The following is a 24,548-nucleotide window of genomic DNA, read 5'->3' as shown; positions in this document are numbered from 1 at the left end:
TCAGGGTGTATCTTCGACGTGGAAGAGCCGCAATCGCGCTGTTGCACGACTGCACGCCGCCGCCACCGCCGCCGCCGCCGCCGCCGCCGCCGCCGCTTGGTCGCCGTCTGTCGGTGCTCGCCGCTTCCTCTTCTGCCGCCACCACCTGGTCGCCGCTTCTTCAGCCGCCGCCGCCGCCGCCGCCGCCGCCGCCGCCGCCACTGTCGCCGTCTCTTGGTGCTCGCCGCTTCTTCTGCCACCCTCTCTCGGTGCTCGCCGCTGCCGCCGTCTCTCGGTGTTCGCTGCCGCCTGCGATCATGGACGCCCCAACTACCACCATCATCTACACCTCTACTTCACCTGCCCCCACTGTAACGTCATGGAGTGCTTCCTCTGGGATTCACCCGTCTCATGCACCTGCCCTACTCACAGTCTCCTCCCCATCTCTCTCCTCTCCATCGATGTATCCCCACCTGTACGTCACTCCTGCTCCTACCCCTGCTACTGCCCCTGCTGCTTCTCCTGCTCCTGCCTCTGTCCCTGCTCCCAACCCCCCTCCCCCTCCTGTCGCCCGCCGAGACGACTTTCCCCCTCTCCCCCCTGCGACTACCGCTGCTTCCCCTGCCAGAGTCTCCGCCCGCCGCGCCACAGTCGCCGCCACAGAGCGCCCTACCCTCTCATCCGGTGCTACTGCCTCACAGGAGGGCCCTGCCTCCCACCACCTCCCCATCCATCCAGTCCCTCATCCCTCCTCCCAGGCAACACCTGCCAAAAAATCTTCCAAACGGCCCAGTGGCGACCTCTCCTCTACTCCTTCCTCCAAAAAGCCACTGCCCGCCCCACCTCCCACTGACCCCGCTATGGATACCACCCCACCTCCCTCCTCTCCAGCCCCCTCCCTGTATACCTTTGTCCTAGCCAACCCTGATCCGAAATTCCTAGATGCCCGCACCCTCACCCTTGAAATCCGGAAGTACATCCCCAGTGCACCCATCACCCAACTTATCCCTCGCAGAGACTCTGTCCTCATCAAGTCTCCCTCTCCGTCCTTCCATACTGATCTCCTCCGGCGCCTTCCCCGCATCACCTTTGGGCCCCACGCATCCCTCACCCCATTCCTTACATCCTCCTCTCCTTGTCAACCCCAACCGCCTCGTCGTCCGCCGATCCTCACTGCCGTCATCACAAAACTCAGCCCTGTGATCACGGAGGCTGAGGTGTTAGCGGAACTGAATGCCCACCCCTCCCTGGAAGTCCGTTCTGCCCGCCGTATTTACAACTCTTCTGGCCCTACTTTCCTCATGCGTATCTTTACAGAGTCCGCCTCCTCCATCGACCACCTCCTCACGCAGGGAGCCCTGATTTTCAACCGCCGCCACCCTGTTGACCCGTCCCGTTCCTCTCCTCAATCCTACCGCTGCCAGCGTTGTCTTCTGTACAATGACCACCTCACCCAAAACTGCAAGAACCCACCCACCTGCCCCCATTGTAAGGCCTCCCACTTCCTCAAACAGTGTCCCAACCTCGCCTCCCCCCCATCCTGCAACACCTGCAATGAACCTCACCCCACCTATTCCTCCAAATGCAAAGCCAAGCCCCCTCCCACCAACCCTGAACTCACTGTCCCCGTTCGCCCCATTGACCCACCTATCCACCCTAACAATTCCCTCCGCCCTCCCCCTACAGCAGAAGGCATCATCCGGTTCCTCACCGTCGTTCTGCAGAACATCCACCCCTTCCAGCGCCCCCACACACTCCAGCAGATTTCCCTCGCTGCCCGCTCTATTTTCCACTTAAACACCTATGCCACGTTATCCCACAACCAGGCCCACTTTACCTTCACCCGCCTAGACACCCTCGTTTAAGCCCCTCTCTCCCCTTCCCACACCCTTCCCACACCCAACCCCATGGCTCGTCAACAGTATCGTCTCCTCTACCTCAACATTCGCTACCTCTCTGCAAACAAATACCTCTTCATGCATACCCTCTCCCAGCACCAGGTTGACTCCTTCATCCTTAATGAAACCTTCCTCCAACCCCACCATGTGGTCCGCATCTTCCCTTATCTCCTTCACCGCACCGACAATCCCCTTCCCCTAGCTCGAGGCGGGGTCGCTATCGGCCACCTCCGGCATCTCCCTGTCCGGCCACAACCTCTCCTCAATGACCCAACCGAACACCTTCTCCTCAGCCTCTTTTTTCCCTCCCTCACCGTCACCTGTGCCACTATCTATATTCGCCCCGCAGCTCCTCTCCCCTTTGACTTCATTTCCCATGTTGACCGTACCTTCTCCACCTATGTGATCGCCGCTGAGCTCAACATCCACAGCCGTGACCCTGCCACCCTTCGGCGGTGGCATCAGTTCCTTGCCACCCTCCATGGTGACCTTGTTCCTCTCCCACAGCACACCCATCCTGAAAGTAACTCTACCCCCGATGTTATCCTCGCTTCCCCCAACCTCCTTGGTCGCACTGCCATTGATGTCCTCGATCCTGTCGGTAGTGATCATCTCCCTGTCCTTCTCACCATCTCCTCTACCCGTCCTGCCACTGCAGCCACCCGCCCACCTGCCCCTCCAAAATCTGTCCATGACTACCACCGTGCCAATTGGGATGCCTACCGGGAATCCATTGCCTTACAGGTTGAAAGCCACCCCCTCACTTTCCACCACCCTGATGACATCACCCATGCCTCTTCCTTCCTTCAGAAGACCATCACTGACGCTGTGGAGGCTCATGTCCCTACTAAACTCATCCACCCTCACCGCCCTACGTTTCCTCCACAGGCCGTCCTTCTTCTGCGTGAATCCCGCAGGCTCTACCGCTCCTTCCTCCGCACTCGTGACTGGGATACTATCACCCGCCACCGGCAATTACAGCGACATATCCGGAACCTCCTCACTGCAAAGAAACGCCGGGACTGGCGACAGACATGCACACGCCTCAACTCCACCCTCCCTGTCACCTCCTCCAAGTACTGGTCAGCCTTCCACCGCCTTACTGGTAGCCATCCCACCCCGCATTACCCCATCCTCCATGACGATCGACCCTTTCCTGACAACCTCAGTAAGGCTAACCATTTTGCTTCCCACCTGTCCGAGGTCTTCTCCATTCCTGACGATCCCCATTTTGATTACTCCCTCTTCCCCACTGTCCTTGATCGCACTGACACCTCTGTACCCCCGCTCGCCCCTAGCTTCCAGTACTTGGATCGGCTACCCCTCTCCGACATCAACACTCCCATCACCATGCAAGACATCACACTCGTCCTCCGCTCCAAACGAAACACCGCCCCTGGTCATGATGGCGTCACCTACCGTCACCTCAAGGAATCCCCTCCATCCTTCCTGTCTATCCTTGCTACGCTGTACAATGTCCTCCTCTCCACTGGATTTTGCCCTGACCTGTGGAAGACTTCCCATGTCCTGCTGTTCCCTAAGCCTAACAAACCCCCCTCTGCTACCTCTTCCTATCGTCCCATCTGCCTCACCTCCGTGTTCAGTAAGGTCTTTGAGGCCATCCTCTCTCGCCATATCCACCGCCACCTTAACCAGCACCGCCTCCTTCCTCTTACCCAATGTGGCTTCCGGCCTTCCTTCTCTGCTGACGACCAGCTCCTTAACCTTACCCATCTTCTTTCCCTCCAACTTAACTCCCGTCGCTCTGCTATCTTTGTTTCCCTTGATCTCCAGAACGCCTATGACCGTGTCTGGCATCCCGGGCTCCTTTTCAAACTCCAGACCTATGCTCTCCCTATCAACTTCGTCCGTCTCGTTGCTTCCTTCCTCTCCCATCGTCCCTCCTATGTGACTATCCACAATTCCAATTCCCGTACTCTCTACCCCTCTGCCGGCGTGCCCCAAGGTTCTGTCCTTTCCCCTCTCCTCTATCTCCTGTACACTGCTGATATGCCCAAACCTCCCCCTCCTGTTCATCTTCTCCAGTTCGCTGATGACACCGCCTTCCTAGCCCTTTATCCTACCCTTCAACGGTCCCAACGTACCCTCCAAACCCACCTTGACCAATTCACCGCTTGGTGCAACCAGTGGTTCCTCCGTGTTAATCCCACCAAGACCCAGGCGTTCATCATAGGCCGCACCACCCGCTCCTTCCGCCTCCATGATTTCTACCTCACCATTTACGGCCGACCTATCCACCTCACTCCTACCCTCAAATACCTTGGCCTCACACTCGACCGCCACCTCACCTGGACTCCCCATCTCCTTACCATCCGAAACAAAGCTCACAACCGCCTCCGCCTCCTGAAACTCCTGTCCGGCTGGACGTGGGGTCTGCATCCTTCCACCATCCTTCACACCTACAAATCCATGATCCGCCCCATCCTTTGTTATGCCAGCATCGCTTGGATTTCCGCCCCTCCCCGGTTCTATAAAGCCCTCCAAATCCTCGAACGCCATGCACTCCGCCTCGCCTTCCGCATCCGCCTTCCGTCCCCCACGCGCATCCTCTATGACCTCATCCCCTTCCCCCACCTTCTCCATTTCCTTGAACACATCCGCACACTATATGTTGTCCGCCGCCTTGATCCCCCTCACCCCCTGGTGTCTCCCTTCCTCTCCATTCCCAACCAGTTGCCGCGCCTTTACCGTTGTGTCCCTCCCTCTCTCCATCTCCACACCCTCCATCTCCTTTCCCAACACAACTTCCACCGTCTACCGCTCCCGGATGATGAGCTTCACCCTGACATCTACCCTTCCTACCAACTCTAACCCCCTCTTCCTGCCTCCTCCTCAGGGCTCCCTCTCCTCCCCCTCCCTCCTTCTGAGCGGATTTCCCCTCCTACTCCCCGTCCATTTCTTGTGCCTTCTTTCAGTGTCTCTGCGCTCCCTCCTGCCCTGTCTTCCCTTTCCCTCTCCCGCCCCATGTGTCTCCTGCCTCTTCGTGCATCCACGGTTGCCCCTCCTCTCTTCATCCCGCCGCTTCCCCAGCTGCCCCATGCTCTCCCCTCCTTTTCCATCCTCTCTGCCCTTTCCCTCGGCAGGTCCCGCCTGGTAGTTTTACTCTTCGTCGTGTGTGCTCCAAGTGGGTTTTAAGTGTGTTGTTTTCGGAGTGTTTTTCATACTGTGGCCAACTTTTAAACTGTGCATGCGCATCCAGTGTCTTCTCTGTGTTTTACGACCGCACACTGTGTTTTTTAAACTTTCTGGTGACTATTTTAACTGTCCCCAATGAACTTCTACATGTCAGTGATTTTTACCTCCATTTTCTCCCCTTACTCTGTTTTATGTTCCCCTTTTTTACCTCCTTATGTATGTATTATTTTATTCTTGTTTTAGTTGTCATGTCACTCGGCTGAAGAGCGGCGGATTGTGCTGCTGACAGCCCTCCCCTGCCCATATGGGGCAGGGGCATGAAATCACAATAAAGTCGTCTCGGCGGGCGACAGGAGGGGGAGGGGGGTTGGGAGCAGGGACAGAGGCAGGAGCAGGAGAAGCAGCAGGGGCAGTAGCAGGGGTAGGAGCAGGAGTGACGTACAGGTGGGGATACATCGATGGAGAGGAGAGAGATGGGGAGGAGACTGTGAGTAGGGCAGGTGCATGAGACGGGTGAATCCAAGAGGAAGCACTCCATGACGTTACAGTGGGGGCAGGTGAAGGAGAGGTGTAGATGATGGTGGTAGTTGGGGCGTCCATGATCGCAGGCGGCAGCGAACACCGAGAGACGGCGGCAGCGGCGAGCACCGAGAGAGGGTGGCAGAAGAAGCGGCGAGCACCAAGAGACGGCGACAGCGGCGGCGGCGGCGGCGGCGGCGGCGGCTGAAGAAGCGGCGACCAGGTGGTGGCGGCAGAAGAGGAAGCGGCGAGCACCGACAGACGGCGACCAAGCGGCGGCGGCGGCGGCGGCAAGCACCGGGCGGCGGCGAACAGACGACGACGACGACGGCGGCGGCGGCGGCGGCGGCGGCGGCGGCGGGCAGCAGTGACGGCGTGCAGACGTGCAACAGCGCGACAAGCACGATTGCGGCTCTTCCACGTCGAAGATACACCCTGAGAGTAGCCCAGGCACTGCGAGTCCTCGATGAGGAAGTGAGGGAATCCTGTCCGGCCACAACCCCTCCTCAATGACCCTACCGAACACCTTCACCTCAGCCTCTTTTTTCCCTCCCTCACCGTCACCTGTGCCACTATCTATATTCGCCCCGCAGCTCCTCTCCCCTTTGACTTCATTTCCCATGTTGACCGTACCTTCTCCACCTATGTGATCGCCGCTGATCTCAACATCCACAGCCATGACCCTGCCACCCTTCGGCGGTGGCATCAGTTCCTTGCCACCCTTCATGGTGACCTTGTTCCTCTCCCACAGCACACCCGTCCTGAAAGTAACTCCACCCCCGATGTTATCCTCACTTCCCCCAACCTCCTTGGTCGCATTGCCGTTGATGTCCTCAATCCCGCCGGTAGTGACCATCTCCCTGTCCTTTTCACCATCTCCTCTACCCGTCCTGCCACTACAGCCACCCGCCCACCTGCCCCTCCAAAATCTGTCCATGACTACCACCGTGCCAATTGGGATGCCTACCGGGAATCCATTGCCTTACAGGTCGAAACTTTCCACCACCCTGATGACATCACCCATGCCTCTTCCTTCCTTCAGAAGACAATCACTGACGCTGTGGAGGCTCATGTCCCTACTAAACTCATCCACCCTCACCGCCCTACGCTTCCTCCACAGGCCGTCCTTATTCTGCATGAATCCCGCAGGCTCTACCGCTCCTTCCTCCGCACTCGTGACCGGGATACTCTCACCCGCCACCGGCAATTACAGCGACATATCCGGAACCTCCTTACAGCAAAGAAACGCCGGGACTGGCGTCAGACATGCACACGCCTCAACTCCACCCTCCCTGTCAACTCCTCCAAGTACTGGTCAGCCTTCCACCGCCTTACTGGTAGCCATCCCACCCCGCATTACCCCATCCTCCATGACGATCGACCCTTTCCCGACAACCTCAGTAAGGCTAACCATTTTGCTTCCCACCTGTCCGAGGTCTTCTCCATTCCTGACGATCCCCATTTTGATTACTCCCTCTTCCCCACTGTCCTTGACCGCACTGACACCTCTGTCCCCCCGCTGGCCCCTAGCTTCCAGTACTTGGATCGGCTACCCCCCTCCGACATCAACACTCCCATCACCATGCAAGACATCACACTCGTCCTCCGCTCCAAACACAACACCGCCCCTGGTCATGATGGCGTCACCTACCGTCACCTCAAGGAATCCCCTCCATCATTCCTGTCTGTCCTTGCTACCCTGTACAATGTCCTCCTCTCCACTGGATTTTACCCTGACCTGTGGAAGACTTCCCGTGTCCTGCTGTTCCCTAAGCCTAACAAACCCCCCTCTGCTACCTCTTCCTATCGTCCCATCTGTCTCACCTCCGTGTTCAGTAAGGTCTTTGAGGCCATCCTCTCTCACCGTATCCACCACCACCTTAACCTGCACCGCCTCCTTCCTCTTACCCAATGTGGCTTCCGCCCTTCCTTCTCTGCTGACGACCAGCTCCTTAACCTTACCCATCTTCTTTCCCTCCAACTTAACTCCCGTCGCTCTGCTATCTTTGTTTCCCTTGATCTCCAGAACGCCTATGACCGTGTCTGGCATCCCGGGCTCCTTTTCAAACTCCAGACCTATGCTCTCCCCATCAACTTCGTCCGTCTCGTTGCTTCCTTCCTCTCCCATCGTCCCTCCTATGTGACTATCCACAATTCCAACTCCCGTACTTTCTACCCCTCTGCCGGCGTGCCCCAAGGTTCTGTCCTTTCCCCTCTCCTCTATCTCCTGTACATTGCTGATATGCCCAAACCTCCCCCTCCTGTTCATCTTCTCCAGTTCGCTGATGACACCGCCTTCCTAGCCCTTTATCCTACCCTTCAACGGTCCCAACGTACCCTCCAAACCCACCTTGACCAATTCACTGCTTGGTGCAACCAGTGGTTCCTCCGTGTTAATCCCTCCAAGACCCAGGCGATCATCATAGGCCGCACCACCCGCTCCTTCCGCCTCCATGATTTCTACCTCACCATTTACGGCCATCCTATCCACCTCACTCCTACCCTCAAATACCTTGGCCTCACACTCGACCGCCACCTCACTTGGACTCCCCATCTCCTTACCATCCAAAACAAAGCTCACAACCGCCTCCGCCTCCTGAAACTCCTGTCCAGCCGGACGTGGGGTCTGCATCCTTCCACCATCCTTCACACCTACAAATCCATGATCCGTCCCATCCTTTGTTATGCCAGCATCGCTTGGATTTCCGCCCCTCCCCGGTTCTATAAAGCCCTCCAAATCCTCGAACGCCATGCACTCCGCCTCGCCTTCCGCATCCGCCTTCCGTCCCCCACGCGCATCCTCTATGACCTCATCCCCTTCCCCCACCTTCTCCTTTTCCTTGAACATATCCGCACACTATATATTGTCCGCCGCCTTGATCCCCCTCACCCCCTGGTGTCTCCCTTCCTCTCCACTCCCAACCAGTTGCCGCACCTTTACCGTTGTGTCCCTCCCTCTCTCCATCTCCACACCCTCCATCTCCTTTCCCAACACAACTTCCACCGTCTACCACTCACGGATGATGAGCTTCACCCTGACATCTACCCTTCCTACCAACTCTAACCCCCTTTCCTGCCTCCTCCTCAGGGCTCCCTCTCCTCCCCCTCCCGCCTTCTCAGCGGATTTCCCCTCCTACTCCCCGTCCATCTCTTGTGCCTTCTTTCGGTGTCTCTGCGCTCCCTCCTGCCCTGTCTTCCCTTTTCCTCTCCCGCCCCATATGTCTCCTGCCTCTTCGTGAACCCACAGTTGCCCCTCCGCTCTTCCTCCCGCCGCTTCTCCAGCTGCCCCATGCTCTCCCCTCCTTTTCCATCCTCTCTGCCCTTTCCCTCGGCAGGTCCCGCCTGGTAGTTTTACTCTTCGTCGTGTGTGCTCCAAGTGGGTTTTAAGTGTGTTGTAGCCCGCATCTCGTGGTCGTGTGGTAGCGTTCTCGCTTCCCACGCCCGGGTCCCGGGTTCGATTCCCGGCGGGGTCAGGGATTTTCTCTGCCTCGTGATGGCTGGGTGTTGTGTGATGTCCTTAGGTTAGTTAGGCTTAAGTAGTTCTAAGTTCTAGGGGACTGATGACCTAAGATGTTAAGTCCCATAGTGCTCAGAACCATTTTTTTAAGTGTGTTGTCTTCGGAGTGTTTTTCATACTGTGGCCAACTTTTAAACTGTGCATGTGCATCCAGTGTCTTCTCTGTGTTTTAAGAATCGCCAACTGTGTTTTTTAACTTTCTGGTGACTATTTTAACTGTCCCCAATGAACTTCTACATGTCAGTGATTTTTACCTCCATTTTCTCCCCTTACTCTGTTTTATGTTCCCCTTTTTTACCTCCTTATGTATGTATTATTTTATTCTTGTTTTAGTTGTCATGTCACTCGGCTGAAGAGCGGCGGATTGTGCTGCTGACAGCCCTCCCCTGCCCATATGGGGCAGGGGCATGAAATCACAATAAAGAAAAAAAAAAAAAAAAAAAACTTGACTCATCCCACCCCCGCCCGCTGCCGCGCCTGTATTCCCACGTCCCACCCGGTCTCCATCTCTCCACCCTCCTTACCCTCTCCCAAGGTGGCTTCCGCCAGCTCCCCCTCCCTGATGATGTCCTCGTCCCCTCCATCTACCCCTCTTATCAACTTTGATCCTCCCCCCACCTCCTATGTCCTCTCCCTTAGGCACCCTCCCTCCCTCCCTTCCCATCCCTCCTCTTTCCTTTCCCCCCTCCCTCCTCCCCTCTCCACCGGGCTTCCCTCCCCCTTCCTCCCTCCCCCTCTCTCCTTTGCCCATGGCATCTCTGCTCCCCCCCATTCCCCTTCCCATTCCTCCTCCTCCACCTCCTCTCTTGGCAGGTCCCCGGACTCGTACACGCTCAGTGAACATTCGCGCGCCGGGGATCATCGCCGTCAGTGTTTCGTGTGTGTGCCTTAGTTTGTGTGTAGTGTTGTTCGCCGTCGCGCCCCCACCGTTCACGTGCCGTCGCCATCATCCATGTTCTGTGCATCGTGTCGCCCAGTGTTAGTGATGTTTCTCGTCTAGCGTGAACGGCTCCATGTTTTTTCGATTTTTAGTGTCTACATTTTTTTTTGCCCACCGTTTTTACTGTCTACTCTGTGCCACCTTTATGTACTACTTGTTGTAACACTCAAAGCTGAAGAGCGGCGTATTGTGCTGCTGCCAGCCCGCCTTTGTATAAGGTGTTAAAATCACAATAAAGTAAAAAAAAAAAAAAACTTGACTCATGTTTCATACCTTAATATGTATTACGATGTTCATTGTCCCCAGGCCGTCTTCTGAAGAAGATAGATTTATATCTATTGAAACCTAGGTAAAGATTACTTTATCCTTTGCAACTGGTCGGCTGCTCTTAGTCTGATTTTTAGAAAACTAAAGTTTGGATCAACAATTAGCATTTAATTTCTTTAAGTAGGACATGTTTACAATAGTACTATTGGTGGGGTAGATCGTTTTGACCAGCTAAAAGTAAGATACACGATTGGCAGGCGATCAGTGGAATGGTGACACCTTCACTTTCAAATTTTTTTGTTGACTTAGCCATGGTCAGGTGCTATATATTACTTAAACTCTTAAGACCAGATCAGCTGTCATTTCGAATGAGACTGGCAGGACAGCTGACAAACGGATTTTCATCCTCATCGCCTGCTTTCTGTTCCAGGAAAAGAGGTGTCACTATCGTGCCAGAGGAAGTCAGGCATGTGAATTTCGGGAGTCATACTCCATTGGAACTAAAGACCAGGAGGCGGTAAATGGAAATGTCGTGTGGCTAGGGCCTCCCGTCGGGTAGACCGTTCACCTGGTGCAGGTCTTTCGATTTGACGCCACTTCGGCGACCTGCGTGTCGATGGGGATGAAATGATGATGATTAGGACAACACAACACCCAGTCCCTGAGCGGAGAAAATTTCCGACCCAGCCGGGAATCGAACCCGGGCCCTTAGGATTGACAGTCTGTCACGCTGACCCCTCAGCTACCGGGGCGGACACCAGGAGGCGGTGTAGGTTCTGTCGTACAAAAGAGACAGTTTGGTTTTCCTGTACCGCGCCACTCTTTATTTCACCTTGCTTTCACAAATTTCATGTAAAATGTATAATGTTCACTAACTTGTATCTGTAATATGGCATTCTGTATTTCACCTTCGTTTCACAAATTTCGGGTAAAGTAACTAACGTTTACTAACTTCAAAACGTATTTTTATTGGAAATAATAATGGAATCAACTTGTATGTGTAACAGCAAAAATGACAAATTTAGTATCCTATTGGATGATGTTAAATACTGGTGCAAGTAAGTCTTGCTTGTAAGTGTTGTATTAAATTGTAGTGATTTCATTCTGAGGAAAATCGGTTCCAGGAATGGTCAGTGGGATGTGTGCGTCCCACTTTTCTTTTTGGAAAAATAGTTGTTGTTGTGGTTTTCAGTCCAGAGACTGGTTTGATGAGGCTCTCCATGCTACTCTATCCTGTGCAAGCTTCGTCTCCCAGCACCTACTGCAATCTACATCATTCTAAATCTGCTTAGTGTATTCATCTCTTGGTCTCCCTCTACGACTTTTACCCTCCACGCTGCCCTCCAGTATTAAAATGGTGATCCCTTGATGCCTCAGAATATGTTCTACCAAGCGATCCCTTCTTCTAGTCAAGTTGTGCCACAAATTTCTCTTCTCTCCGGTTCTATTCAATACCTCCTCATTAGTTATGTGGACTACCCATCTAATCTTCAGCATTCTTCTGTAGCACCACATTTCGAAAGCTTCTATTCTCTTCTTGTTTAAATAATTTATCGTCCATGTTTCACTTCCATACAAGGCTACACTCCATACAAATACTTTGAGAAAAGACGTTCTGACACTTAAATCTATAATCGATGTTAACAAATTTCTCTTCCTCAGAAACGCTTTCCTTGCCATTGCCAGTCTACATTTTATATTCTCTCTGCTTCGACCATCATCAGTTATTTTGCTACCCAAATAGCAAAACTCATTTACTACTTTAAGTGTCTCATTTTCTAATCTAATACCCTCAGCATTACCCGATTTAATTCGACTACATTCCATTATCCTCATTTTGCATTTGTTGTTGTTCATCTTATATCCTCCTTTCAACATACTGTCCATTCCGTTCAGCTGCTTTTCCAGGTCCTTTACTATCTCTGACAGACTACAATGTCATTGGCGAACCTCAAAGTTTTTGTTTCTTGACTGTGGATTTTAATTCCTACTCCGAATTTTTCTTTTGTTTCCTTTACTGCTTGCTCAGTGTACAGATTGAATAACATCGGGGAGACGTTCTGACACAAATTTCTCTTCCTCAGAAACGCTTTCCTTGCCATTGCCAGTCTACATTTTATATTCTCTCTGCTTCGACCATCATCAGTTATTTTGCTACCCAAATAGCAAAACTCATTTACTACTTTAAGTGTCTCATTTTCTAATCTAATACCCTCAGCATTACCCGATTTAATTCGACTACATTCCATTATCCTCATTTTGCATTTGTTGTTGTTCATCTTATATCCTCCTTTCAACATACTGTCCATTCCGTTCAGCTGCTTTTCCAGGTCCTTTACTATCTCTGACAGAACTACAATGTCACTGGCGAACCTCAAAGTTTTTGTTTCTTGTCTGTGGATTTTATTTCCTACTCCGAATTTATCTTTTGTTTCCTTTACTACTTGCTCAGTGTACAGATTGAATAACATCGGGGAGACGTTCTGACACTTAAATCTATAATCGATGTTAACAAATTTCTCTTCCTCAGAAACGCTTTCCTTGCCATTGCCGGTCTACATTTTATATTCTCTCTGCTTCGACCATCATCAGTTATTTTGCTACCCAAATAGCAAAACTCATTTACTACTTTAAGTGTCTCATTTTCTAATCTAATACCCTCAGCATTACCCGATTTAATTCGACTACATTCCATTATCCTCATTTTGCATTTGTTGTTGTTCATCTTATATCCTCCTTTCAACATACTGTCCATTCCGTTCAGCTGCTTTTCCAGGTCTTTTACTATCTCTGACAGAACTACAATGTCATTGGCGAACCTCAAAGTTTTTGTTTCTTGTCAGTGGATTTTAATTCCTACTCCGAATTTTTCTTTTGTTTCCTTTACTGCTTGCTCAGTGTACAGATTGAATAACATCGGGGAGAGGCTACAACCCTGTCTCACTCCCTTCCCAACCACTGCTTCCCTTTCATGCCCCTTGACTCTTATAACTGTCATCTGGTTTTTGTACAAATTGTAAATAGCCTTTCGCTCCCCGCGTATTACCCCAGCCACCTTCAGAATTTGAAAGAGAGTATTCCAGCCAACATTGTCAAAAGCTTTCTCTAAGTCTACAAATGCTAGAAACGTAGGTTTGCCTTTCCTTAATCTATCTTCTAAGATAAGTCGTAGGCTCAGTATTGCCTCACGTGTTCCAGCATTACTACGGAATCGAAAATTATCGTCCCCGAGGTCGGCTTCTACCAGTTTTTCCATTCGTCTGTAATGAATTCGTGTTAGTATTTTGCAGCCGTGGCTTATTAAACTGATAGTTCGGTAATTTTCACATCTGTCAATACCTGCTTTCTTTGGGATTGTAATTATTACATCTTCCAGAAGCCTGAGGTTATTTCGCCTGTCTCATACATCTTCCTCACCATATGGTAGAGTTTTGTCAGGGCTGGCTCACCCAAGGCTGTCAGTAGTTATAATGGAATGTTGTCTACTCCCGGGGCGTTGTTTTGACTTAGGTCTTTCAGTGCTCTGGAAAAATAGTATGTATCAAAAATTTTTGTGTAACATATGTGTAATCCTGAACCAAATCAGATTCTGTAACAGCTGAGGTAACTTAAGAAATTCTAAAAAAATGAGTAACACCCGACGACAGGGGTAACGTTCTCCATGTATTCGCCAAACGCGAATCCTTCCATCATATTGTCGGTATAGCTGGACTCACCACACCAAATTAATCGTTTCCAGTGAGCCAGCCGCTGTGGACGAGTGATTCTAGGCGCTTCAGTCCGGAACCGCGCTGCTGCTGCGGTCACAGGTTCGAATCCTGCATCGGGCATGGATGCGTGTTATGTCCTTAGGTTAGTTAGGTTTAATTAGTTCTAAGTCTAGGGGACTGATGACCTCAGATGGTAAGTCCCGTAGTGCTCAGAGCCATTTGATCCATTAGTTTCCAGTCAACGGGTACCCAGTGGTGTCGCTCTTTACATCACATCATGCGTCGCTTAGCATCACACAATACCACCTGCCTCCTTTTTTACTGAGGAGTGTGCCTCACGTGACATCTAGTCGTCAATTCCGCGTTGTATACAGGTGGCCGCATATTTTTGATTAGATAGAGTGCATAACTGAACGCAGCGGACAAGAGATGTGACAGCTCACGTAAGAGGAACATGATTCATAAATCATTGCTTGATTCAGGTTCCCTCCAGGCAACACGATTTGCACTAAACTCAAGATGGTAGGCGCCTAGTTTGCAAACATCAACGAAAACGAGGGTCAGTACACACACAATGATTGATGTGTTGTATTTACATACATTTAACACACAGCTTTAGCATCCGACGGTTTGAAAATATGCTATCTCTCCTGCGGTTTGGCATTCGTATGGCGCATAGGGCGCAAAACGAGGAACGATATATGCACAACATGACTGTGAAGCAGCTCTGGAAGCGATAACTTTTCATTATGCGGCTCAAATTGAATTCGTGGCCGCGAAAACGGCCGTAAAGACGCGGACGGATAATGGCCTGTAGCTCATTTTCCTCGTGTTAGGGAGGTGGATGGGGGTGAGAGGGCGGAGAGGGGTGGCCTCCATGTTCCTGTTTTACTGGCTGCCGACGGGTCCGTGATTAAAGTCGGTCTTTTACGATCTCTTAATGCGTCGACAGCCACGCCCACCGCTCGCTATCTGCGGTTCCACGGAAATTAGTGCGCAGCAGCCGACGCCGCAGCGGCTGCCGATCGTAAAAATGGCGGAGGCCCGCCCTCGGGCTACCGATGAGCTGCGCGTTGGAGAACAGAAAGTTAAGACGTGTGAATCTGACACAGAAATAGCTGTCTGCTTCAGGCAATGGCACTTGGAGATGCTTCGCGTTAATAGACTGGAGACTTGCACGGAAGTACCAGCGTCCAGAGAAATAGAAATGATTGTATCTTGCGGAATATGTTCTGTTTTACCTTATCATTTCTGAAACTTGATACTCCAAGCTCACGACAGATGACTGAAATAAAATAAAGAACTGGGTGGTTGGTAGGGTGACCAGATGCAATTGTTTAAAAAGGAGGACAAACAGTTCCAAAAAGGAGGACAAAGGAAGAAAAAAGAGGACACATCAAACGGGTCAACTGCAGATGAGGATACCACCCGTCAGATTTAGACAAGTCACGTGACTGCCGGGAATTACCGATAAAACTAGTAGTTAATTGTTACTGATGGTCAGGTGGTGGTTAACTGAGCAATATAAAAAAAATTAAAAACATTTATTGTGGTGACAGTGTGGCGTCAATTGTTTTGTTATGTCAACAACACGGAACTGTTTACAAAGCGAAAAACTTAAGACCATTCACCTCCCTTCATTCGACGCACTGCTACCAACAGCAGCAGCAGCAGCAGCTGACGACATGTAAACTGCACTTTAACTTGCCGAATACAAATAAATTGAATGACTGTGAAACAATGAAATAAAACCATTACAGTTAATCTGTCGAGTTATTTTTTACCTTTGTTGACCACTGAGACGTACGTTCCAGGTCCACATATCTTACATTCCGCTTCAAAACGAAAATTTTAAATACTCGATATTTGCATTCTCTTAAAGGTAGATCAACGATAACGTCGACGATCCTGGTGCCACCTACTAACACCGCCTTCGAGCGTGTTTGTCACGAAGGCCCTGCCAATAGTTAAAGTATTTAAGAAAAGCGCAATAGAACGGGACGAATTTTAAATTTAACTGTATTACGCTCAACTTTGCGAAAAAGCCGGACACTGTAAAAATCCGCCCGGACCCCGGACAAAGAGCTAAAAAGGAGGACATGTCCGGATTAATCCGGACGTCTGGTCACCCTAGTGGTTGGTTACAATTAAACTTTCACTACTTGAGCCGGTGCAGACGTAAAACCTGTAGGTAGCCAACTTTATAGGAATAATGTTCAGATTGTGCGCTGAAGAATTTACGTTGTTAGTAGTGCTAGGGGCACAACTTGCTGTCAGGCAAAATAACAGCAACAGTGCTGTCGCACTTCACCAGTATCAACGCGTTAAATGAATACGGGGAGGTCCTCCTTCCGCACAGCGATTGAAAAATACATTCGAATTAACTGGCGGTATAGAAAATGCTCCTAGGAGAGGTCGACGGCCATTGCGCGACAAATTCTTGAAGAAGCTACTATTGTCATGGATGAGAATGCTTGGCTCAATGTGCGATCCTGAAGCAGTGCACGATCTGTGTCACGACAGCTGAGCATTCCGCCGTCTACCGTCCTGAAAGTGTTGAGAACAATTATGAAATGGTATCTCTAGCAGTAATTTGTATAGCAATCCAAGGGAAAATTTGAGTGTATCTAAACTAAATGATGTACCTAGTGTTCCAGATATACTCCCATCGCAAGTCAAGTGTGCTCTAGATAGCATAAAGAAGGGAACAGTGCCACGTGACGATGAGCTCAGTATTGACATCCTCAAACTGGCAGGAGACGTAACAATAAATCACTTGGCAAAAGTATTTACTTCTTGCCTGCACTATGCTTCAATCCCACTATCGTGGAACAAGGCTAAGATTATTTTGATACACAAGAAAGGAAATATTCACAATATTAAAAACTACCGTCCTATCAGCTTGCTCTCAATTTTGTACAAAATTTTCACAAAGATCTTGTTAAACCGAATTAGTTCCACTCTAGACTCAGCCAAACCTATAGAACAAGCAGGATTCCGAAGCAATTTTAGAACTATTGACCACATTCTGGCCGTTAGTGGAGTGATAAGCAGAGCGAATGGATACCAACTGCCTCTCTGCATTGCCTTTGTTGACTTTGAAAAGGCATTTGACTCCGTTAGCCATGTAGCTGTCCTCCAAGCTTTGAGTGAGCAAGGAGTGGAAGCAGCATACATTGAAGTGCTCGGGAAAGTCTACGAGAATTCTTCAGCAACTCAAGAATTCCGCGCCGGCGCTGCAGTCCGGAACCGCGGGATTGCTACGGTCGCAGGTTCGAATCCTGCCTCGGGCATGGGTGTGTGTGATGTCCTTAGGTTAGTTAGGTTTAAGTAGTTCTAAGTTCTAGGGGACTTATGACCTAAGATGTTGAGTCCCATAGTGGTCAGAGCCATTTCCTTTCAAGAATTCCGCATCATGAGGGGTGTCAAGCAAGGCGATCCCATCTCCCCAAAACTGTTCTCTGCTGTATTGGAAATGGCTATGTCAGAGCTGAGCTAGGAAGGTAAGAGAATTAGAATTAATGGAAGAAGGCTTATCAACTTGAGATTTACTGACGATATTGCCTTACTGGCCGAAGACTTTGCAGAGCTCCAAAACTTAGTTACAGATCTTGCATCGGAATGTCAGCTGGTTGGCTTGAACATGAACCTTTCCAAAACAAAAGTAATGTCCAACAAATGGGTCCCAGCTGGAGATGTGAAAGTCAAAGCCATGGAGAGATCAATGCTGGGCTATACAAGAAAGGATAGGAAAATGGCAGATGACATCCGGTCCGTGACGAACGTTAATGACATCTTAGAGACACTAGGTTCCTTGAAATGGCAGTGGGCTGGCCACTTCGCAAGAAGAAAAGACAAAAGATGGACGAAGCTAGTACTGGAATGGAGTCCGAGAGAGCACCGGAGGCCTAGAGGAAGACCACCAGACAGATGGGACAAAGACACCAAGAAGATCGCTGGTAACACCTGGCAGAGAACTTCCCAAGACCGCAACACTTGGAGAAGACTGCTGAAAGCCTACCTGAATCCACGACTCGAAGAGGCCACATCATTTAATGACTGAATTGGCTGATGTTGATGAGGATGATGATGATGATGATGATGATGATGATGATCTCTAGTGTGGTTCTAGGCTCTAGTGGATTCAAATGTTAGTCACATTGAGCAACACTTGTAATGTGGAACGTAAACATGGTACGCAATTAACAAATCTTAGCCTCTCTTGTGGAAACTGAACTGTGGTCCTTTCAATAGTTTATGTGTTTTATGTATGTCTGCAGGTATTCGTGGCTGTTGTCACTGAAGTTAAAAATCTTCTGGGCCGTTAGACCGTGTTATATTTCTTCACACAATCGACGTTTCGACTCCTCTTCTGGGATCGTCTTCAGGTTCTTCTGAAGTCCACTGTAGACTGAGGTCAATCTATAGTGGTCACCAGAAGATCCTTAAGAAGGTCACCACAGTAGTTGGTCGAAACGTCGATTGTATGAAGAAATATGACGTTACGCGGCCTAACAACCAAGAATATTTTAATTTCAGTTTATTCTTTATTTCTCTTCCGCTTGTCCTTACAAATGCTTGCATCAAGTTTCATTGTCCTATGAACACTCGTATTTCATGGGGGCCTTCTCGAGTAGCGGAAGTTTCTTTATAACCACTCTGTATATAATTGTGCACACGATAGCACGAAGTATCTCAGCACTTACTAATTACCATGATGAACAAGCGGCAAACAAACTATATGGCAGATTTGTTCGATGCACGACGTATCAGTCAGCTTTGAGGAATAGCTTGCTGTGATATCTGTCATTCTTTGAAGAAAGCATGTACATTCCTCGTCTCATGTGACTGGGCATTGCCTGCTTAAATATGTCTCCGAAGCTATCTGAAGGATGGACAATTCTCTGGGCACTATTACTTGCCTTTCAGAATGTCTTGAAAGAAGTCGGTATGCTGTATCTTTTTGTAAGAAACACATTCGTTTCATTTCCTATTAGGGGAAGTCCCCAAATTTGGCGTTATCAAGATACATAACACAAAAAAGTCATGCTAACGAACGGTAGCAATAAAGTTTAACTCTCCTCAAAAAATAAAATATTCAATTAATTTTTCGGTAATTTTCGGGTACAAGTCTGTATTCATGGTACACATAGAAATTCCCTCACCCCACAACTTTGTAACATGGCGCTAGGCAAAAAAAAAAAAAAAATGTTGATAAAATCGAGTACCGTACAGTAATTCGTTTTCCCAGTGTTACAGGGAACAATATTGCAACGTTAGATGATGAGTTGTTGGAAGTGTGCGGCAAAACTATGCACCAACGTGTGAAGCAGTAGTTACTGGCTTGGTGCATAAGTTCGCATCGTTTTTCCGTAAGTTTCAAAACACGACAGACACACATAGCAGAGACTTTGATCATCAATAATAAGTTGTTCTTCATTATTAACAGCAGTCTGTCAACGCCGGAGTAACTTTTCGATTTCGCGACTGTAGAAATCTCATGGTTTTTAGGCTAAGAACTCGTCGAGCCATGTTCCGAGAGCATTTTCATGCGGAAAGGAAGTTCCTGGAAGGCTGTTCGGTAGAGAGCGGAAAAGCTGGAAATCTGAGGATGCAAGACTAGGCTAATGTGGTGGGTATGGAATGACTTCCCAAACTAATTCCTGTATAGTATTTTTTGTCAGTCTAGCAGAATGTGGGCGGACCTTGTCGTGGAGTAGCATCACTTCACACAGTCTTCCTGCTCGTTGTTCTTGGACTGCTTCTGCAAGATGTCTCAGTGATGGTTACACCTCAGAGGAGCAATTCGTAGTACACCATACAATCATTAGTCCACCGGATGTGTAACATTATCTTTTGTGGAGGTGGCAGGTCTTTGCACGGGGAGCCGCTGCTTTGTTTTGGTTCAGTCATTTTCTTTTCCTTTTGTTAGCATAAGGATACTGGACAGGAATGGTCGGTACTGTTCACGGGCCAGTTGATGACGAGCAAGCAGAGATGCATATTTTTGTGATTTTGGTGTAGAGCATGCGGTACCCATACACCCGATTTTTGAACCTTCCGCAATGCATATAAGTGTCGCGCGATGGTGGAATGATCACAGTTCGTCACATTAAAAAAAAATAAAAAAAATAACAAAACCTTTGTGTTTTGCCTTGCGACAGGTCTGGTCATGGGGAAAGCCTCGTCAGAGAGGTCCACCGCATGAGCGTCTAGGGAAGTGATTCCAGTGGTGGTTTCCCGTTGCCTTCCACTGATGATGATGAAATGATAATGAGGACAACACAACACCCAGTCCCTGACAGGAGAAAATCTCCGACCCAGCCGGAAATCGAACCCAGGCTCATTGGCGTGACAGACCGCCGCGCTGACCACTCAGCTATTAGGGCGGACACTGATGTCAAAAGGATCCTCTTTAAAACGAGAAAACATTTTCTTGCCGCGCTCTGCCCAATGGCCTTATTCCCATGCACGGCGCAAATATTTCTGGCTGCCTCTGCTGCTGTCACCGCTCTATTGAAACAAAAAGAAGAATATGTCGGGAATATTCCGATTTCTCCACTTGGCACTCCATTCTCTAGCGTCCACAGCTTCACCCAGTAACTTCAAATAACGATACAGGAACTCGCATAGCAACAATGAACTACAAATAACAATCGACAAATAAATCCATAACAACCGAAATACCAACATGCAAAACAAAAACGGTGCGAACTTACTTACCAACCTAATAGGTTCCGCAGATGTTTCTAATATCGTCAAAAAATCTGAAAGACGAAAAGCGATGTAGTGTATCATTTATAACTGCAGGTCTGGGGCCTTTAAGAGAAGGACCTAATGTTCTTTGGCTATTGTATGACAATCGAGGCCATAGAGGAAAAAAGTGAAAATCAATCATGCATCAGCTTTCAACATTTTGCATAATATTTTGAACAGAAGACGGTCGCCACCCTTTGGGTTCAAAATTGTTCAAATGGCTCTGAGCACTATGGGACTTAACTGCTGTGGTCATCAGTCCCCTAGAACTTAGAACTACTTAAACCTAACCAACCTAAGGACATCACACACATCCATGCCCGAGGCAGGATTCGAACCTGCGACCGTAGCAGTCGCACGGTCCCGGACTGCGCGCCTAGAACCGCGAGACCACCGCGGCCGGCACCCTTTGGGTTCTGGGACTTCTCACACCCACTGAGAAACGTCACCGAACCGAGGTAGAAGCGGAAATGCGGCTCACGCCAGTCAAGATGAATTTTTTTTGCCGCCTAATCATCGTGTACGAACGCTAGGTTTAACAGTATGAGCGAAAGAACAAGCAGTAGAAATACCTGGATCGACCATCGCTGAAACTGACGAAGATCTAAGCATCATCGGGTGATGCAGTGATGAGAGTTTTTAGAACTGCTGTGGTGTGATGCTAGCAGTTTACGTTCATAAGGATCAGTCTATCACAGGAGCATCCCCTCACACCGTTATGGCAGTCTGTCAAGACGAAGTGTGGCGACAAGCTATTCAAAGAGGTATGAGACCTTTGTTTCTCCCAGTGTGTACAATGTTCAAATAGCTTAGAGGATTACAGCCGGGTGAGGACGTCGACGTCCTGCATTACCGTGACGTATTTGAATATCCAAATGGATATTTTTGCTCGGTGGCAACGCCCGAGTAGATTCTCTCTGCACACGACGCAAAGCAGCTTCTTTGGGCTTTCACGTTTTGCCCCCACCCCTCCCCCCTATTCGCCAGGTGTGGCAACCAGTGATTTCCGTCTCTTTACTTGGGTAAAGAAACCATTGCGTGCAAAGATTTCCAGAATGACTACGACGTGATTTTCGGGCTGAGACGTTACCAGAACAGCTAAAAGCAGACTTGTACAACATAGCTCTCTGACAAGTCATCCATTTTTAGGAAAAATGCGCCTTTCGTAGTCGCATCTGCTTGTTCCTTATTTTCTAGGTAATATTTAAAAGCCGAGCGGAGTGGCCGAGCGGTCTCAGGCGCCATGTCACGGACTGCACGGCCCCTATCGCTGGAGGTTCGAGTCCTCCCTCGGGCATGGGTGTGTGTCTTGTTCTTAACATAAGTTGGTTTAAGATTTTAAACATGGCTGCAGCAGTAACTGTTAAAATTCTTCACAATAAAGGCTGGCAGCCAAAAACAGTTGCAGGATAGAATTTTTTTATTAAAATTCTTGACCAAGGTTTCGGTACATATAAATATACCTTCATCAGAAGTAAAACTTCCTGAATAGAAAGACACATTCATTAGAAAAGCCATATCAACGAAAGTGAGAAACAGAAGCTTAAATAACGCTGAAATTGCTAAAGTAATACAGGCACACAATCTTTAGTACTTACTAAAATTACATCATGCACTGGAGAATAATAAAACAATTATGCCAAAAGGCGTCGTCAGTAATTAAAATATCATCTCCATTTGTACAACATGTGTAATGGGCACAAGATCAAAGCGAACAGTTTAACAATGTTACTTCGCCTATGAACTGTTGAGACACGAGTGTGAAGGCACTAAGGCAGATTGTTTCGCCGAGAGAGGGCACTTGCATGTGCCAGACTCGCGCATATTACAATCCATAAATACATACATAAGCGCATCAAAAATTATTAAAGGTGGTGTTAATTCAAACTTTGTCTTAATAAATAAAGCGTATCACACCAATTAAAGACATTTATGTAAACTAGAAATATAGAACCAAATTTACCTGTGTCCTAGTGTCAAACGGATAAAGCTTGCGCTTGGAACATCTAACGAGAGAGGGCACTACTGTAATGCGCGAGAGTCTCGCGTAACGTAGGCAGTGAAATACATACTAGCGAAACAACCAAAATGTTATAATAAAACGAAACCATCTGTCTGTATGAATAAAACATAGTAGTCATTTAACCACACATACACATTGAAATTCATAATTAACAAACATCACAATATATCTTTAATTGGCGTGATACGCTTTATTTATTAAGACAAAGTTTGAATTAACACAACCTTTAATAATTTTTGATGCGCTTATGTATGTATTTATGGATTGTAATATGCGCGAGTCTGGCACATGCAAGTGCCCTCTCTCGGCGAAACAATCTGCCTTAGTGCCTTCACACTCGTGTCTCAACAGTTCATAGGCGAAGTAACATTGTTAAACTGTTCGCTTTGATCTTGTGCCCATTACACATGTTGTACAAATGGAGATGATATTTTAATTACTGACGACGCCTTTTGGCATAATTGTTTTATTATTCTCCAGTGCATGATGTAATTTTATTAAGTACTAAAGATTGTGTGCCTGTATTACTTTAGCAATTTCACCGTTATTTAAGCTTCTGTTTCTCACTTTCGTTGACATCTAGAGGGTTGGATCCCCTCCTTCGAAAGCGTCAGATTGCAAAGCCTGGGCTACTCTCAGGGTGGAATCTCCGTCTTCGAAGATTGTGTGTGTTTGTCTGTCTGCCCGCTGCTGTCGCTGTTCGTTCGTTCGTTCGTTCGTTCGTCCGTCCGTCCGTCCGCCTGCTGGCTGTCCATCGCCGTCGTCGTAACCGCCGCCGCCGCCGCCGCCGCCTGCTGTTCGTCCGCCTGTTCGCCGCCGACGCCGACGCCGACGCCGACGCCGCCTGCTGTTCGCCGCTGCCCATCGCCGACGCCGACGCCGCCTGCTGCACGTCCGTCTGTCCGTCGCCGTTCGTCTGCAATGAGTACTCCCACCTCCACCGTCATCTACACCTCCCCCTCCCCCTCTCCCACAGTCACTTCCTGGAGTGCCGCCTCTGGCCTCCCTCCTTCCACCTCCCCTTCCCTTCCTCCACTTACCCACCCCCCTATCTCCTCCCCTGCTGTATACCCACACCTCTACACCCTTCCTCCAGCCTCCACACCCTCAACAGCTCCCACTACTACCCCCGCCCTCACGTACGCCTCTGTTGCCGCCTCTGCTGCCGCCCCTCAGGTGGTTGGCTTCCCCTCTCTCACCGACCCCGTCGCTTCGTCTTCTGCATCTCCCGCACGCATCACGTTGCGCCGAGCCACCATCGCCACCACTGAACCAGCTGCTTCTCCCGGTGCCTCCACTACGCCACAGGGATCTGCCACCCGCCACCTCCCTCTCCTCCCCGTCCCTCTCCCCTCCTCCCAGCCTCCAGTCTCCAAAAAACCCCAAAAGCGCGTCCTTACCGACTCTGCTCCCGCCACTTCCCACAAAAAATCAACGCCACCTCCCCCTCCCCCTCCCCCTGCCGTCACCATGGACACCACCCCTCCTCCTGCCACCCCTACCTTGGCCCCCACCCTCCACACCTTTGTCCTGTCCACTCCCGATCCTAAGTTCCTCGACGCTCGTACCCTCACCAAGGAAATACGAAAGTACTTACCTGGTGCTCCCATCTCCCAACTCATTCCCCGCAGGGACTCAGTCCTTATCAAGTCCCCATCCCCATCATTTCACACAGACCTCCTGCGAAAACTCCCACGAGTTATGTTTGGCCCCCACGCCTCTCTGACACCCTTCCTTTCCGCTTCCACTCCTCGTCAGCCCCAGCCTCCCCGTCGCCCCCCCA

General features: G+C 49.6%; 1 protein-coding gene across 1 annotated transcript; it reads right to left on the bottom strand.

Annotated features, from left to right (window-relative positions):
- Nucleotides 1–24,024, bottom strand: LOC124613783 (antifreeze protein Maxi-like). Its single transcript, XM_047142501.1, has 4 exons — nt 23,965–24,024; nt 5,870–6,037; nt 5,580–5,756; nt 1–288 (listed from the first exon to the last, which is right to left on the bottom strand). The coding sequence occupies exons 1-4, from the start codon at nt 24,022–24,024 to the stop codon at nt 1–3; spliced, it is 693 nt and encodes a 230-aa protein (XP_046998457.1).
- Between the last annotated feature and the right edge of the window lie 524 nt (nt 24,025–24,548).

Source organism: Schistocerca americana, chromosome 4, assembly GCF_021461395.2.
Source record: "Schistocerca americana isolate TAMUIC-IGC-003095 chromosome 4, iqSchAmer2.1, whole genome shotgun sequence".
In the NCBI taxonomy this organism is placed as follows: Eukaryota; Metazoa; Arthropoda; class Insecta; order Orthoptera; family Acrididae; genus Schistocerca; species Schistocerca americana.
This window is presented reverse-complemented; position numbering and strand designations above follow the sequence as displayed.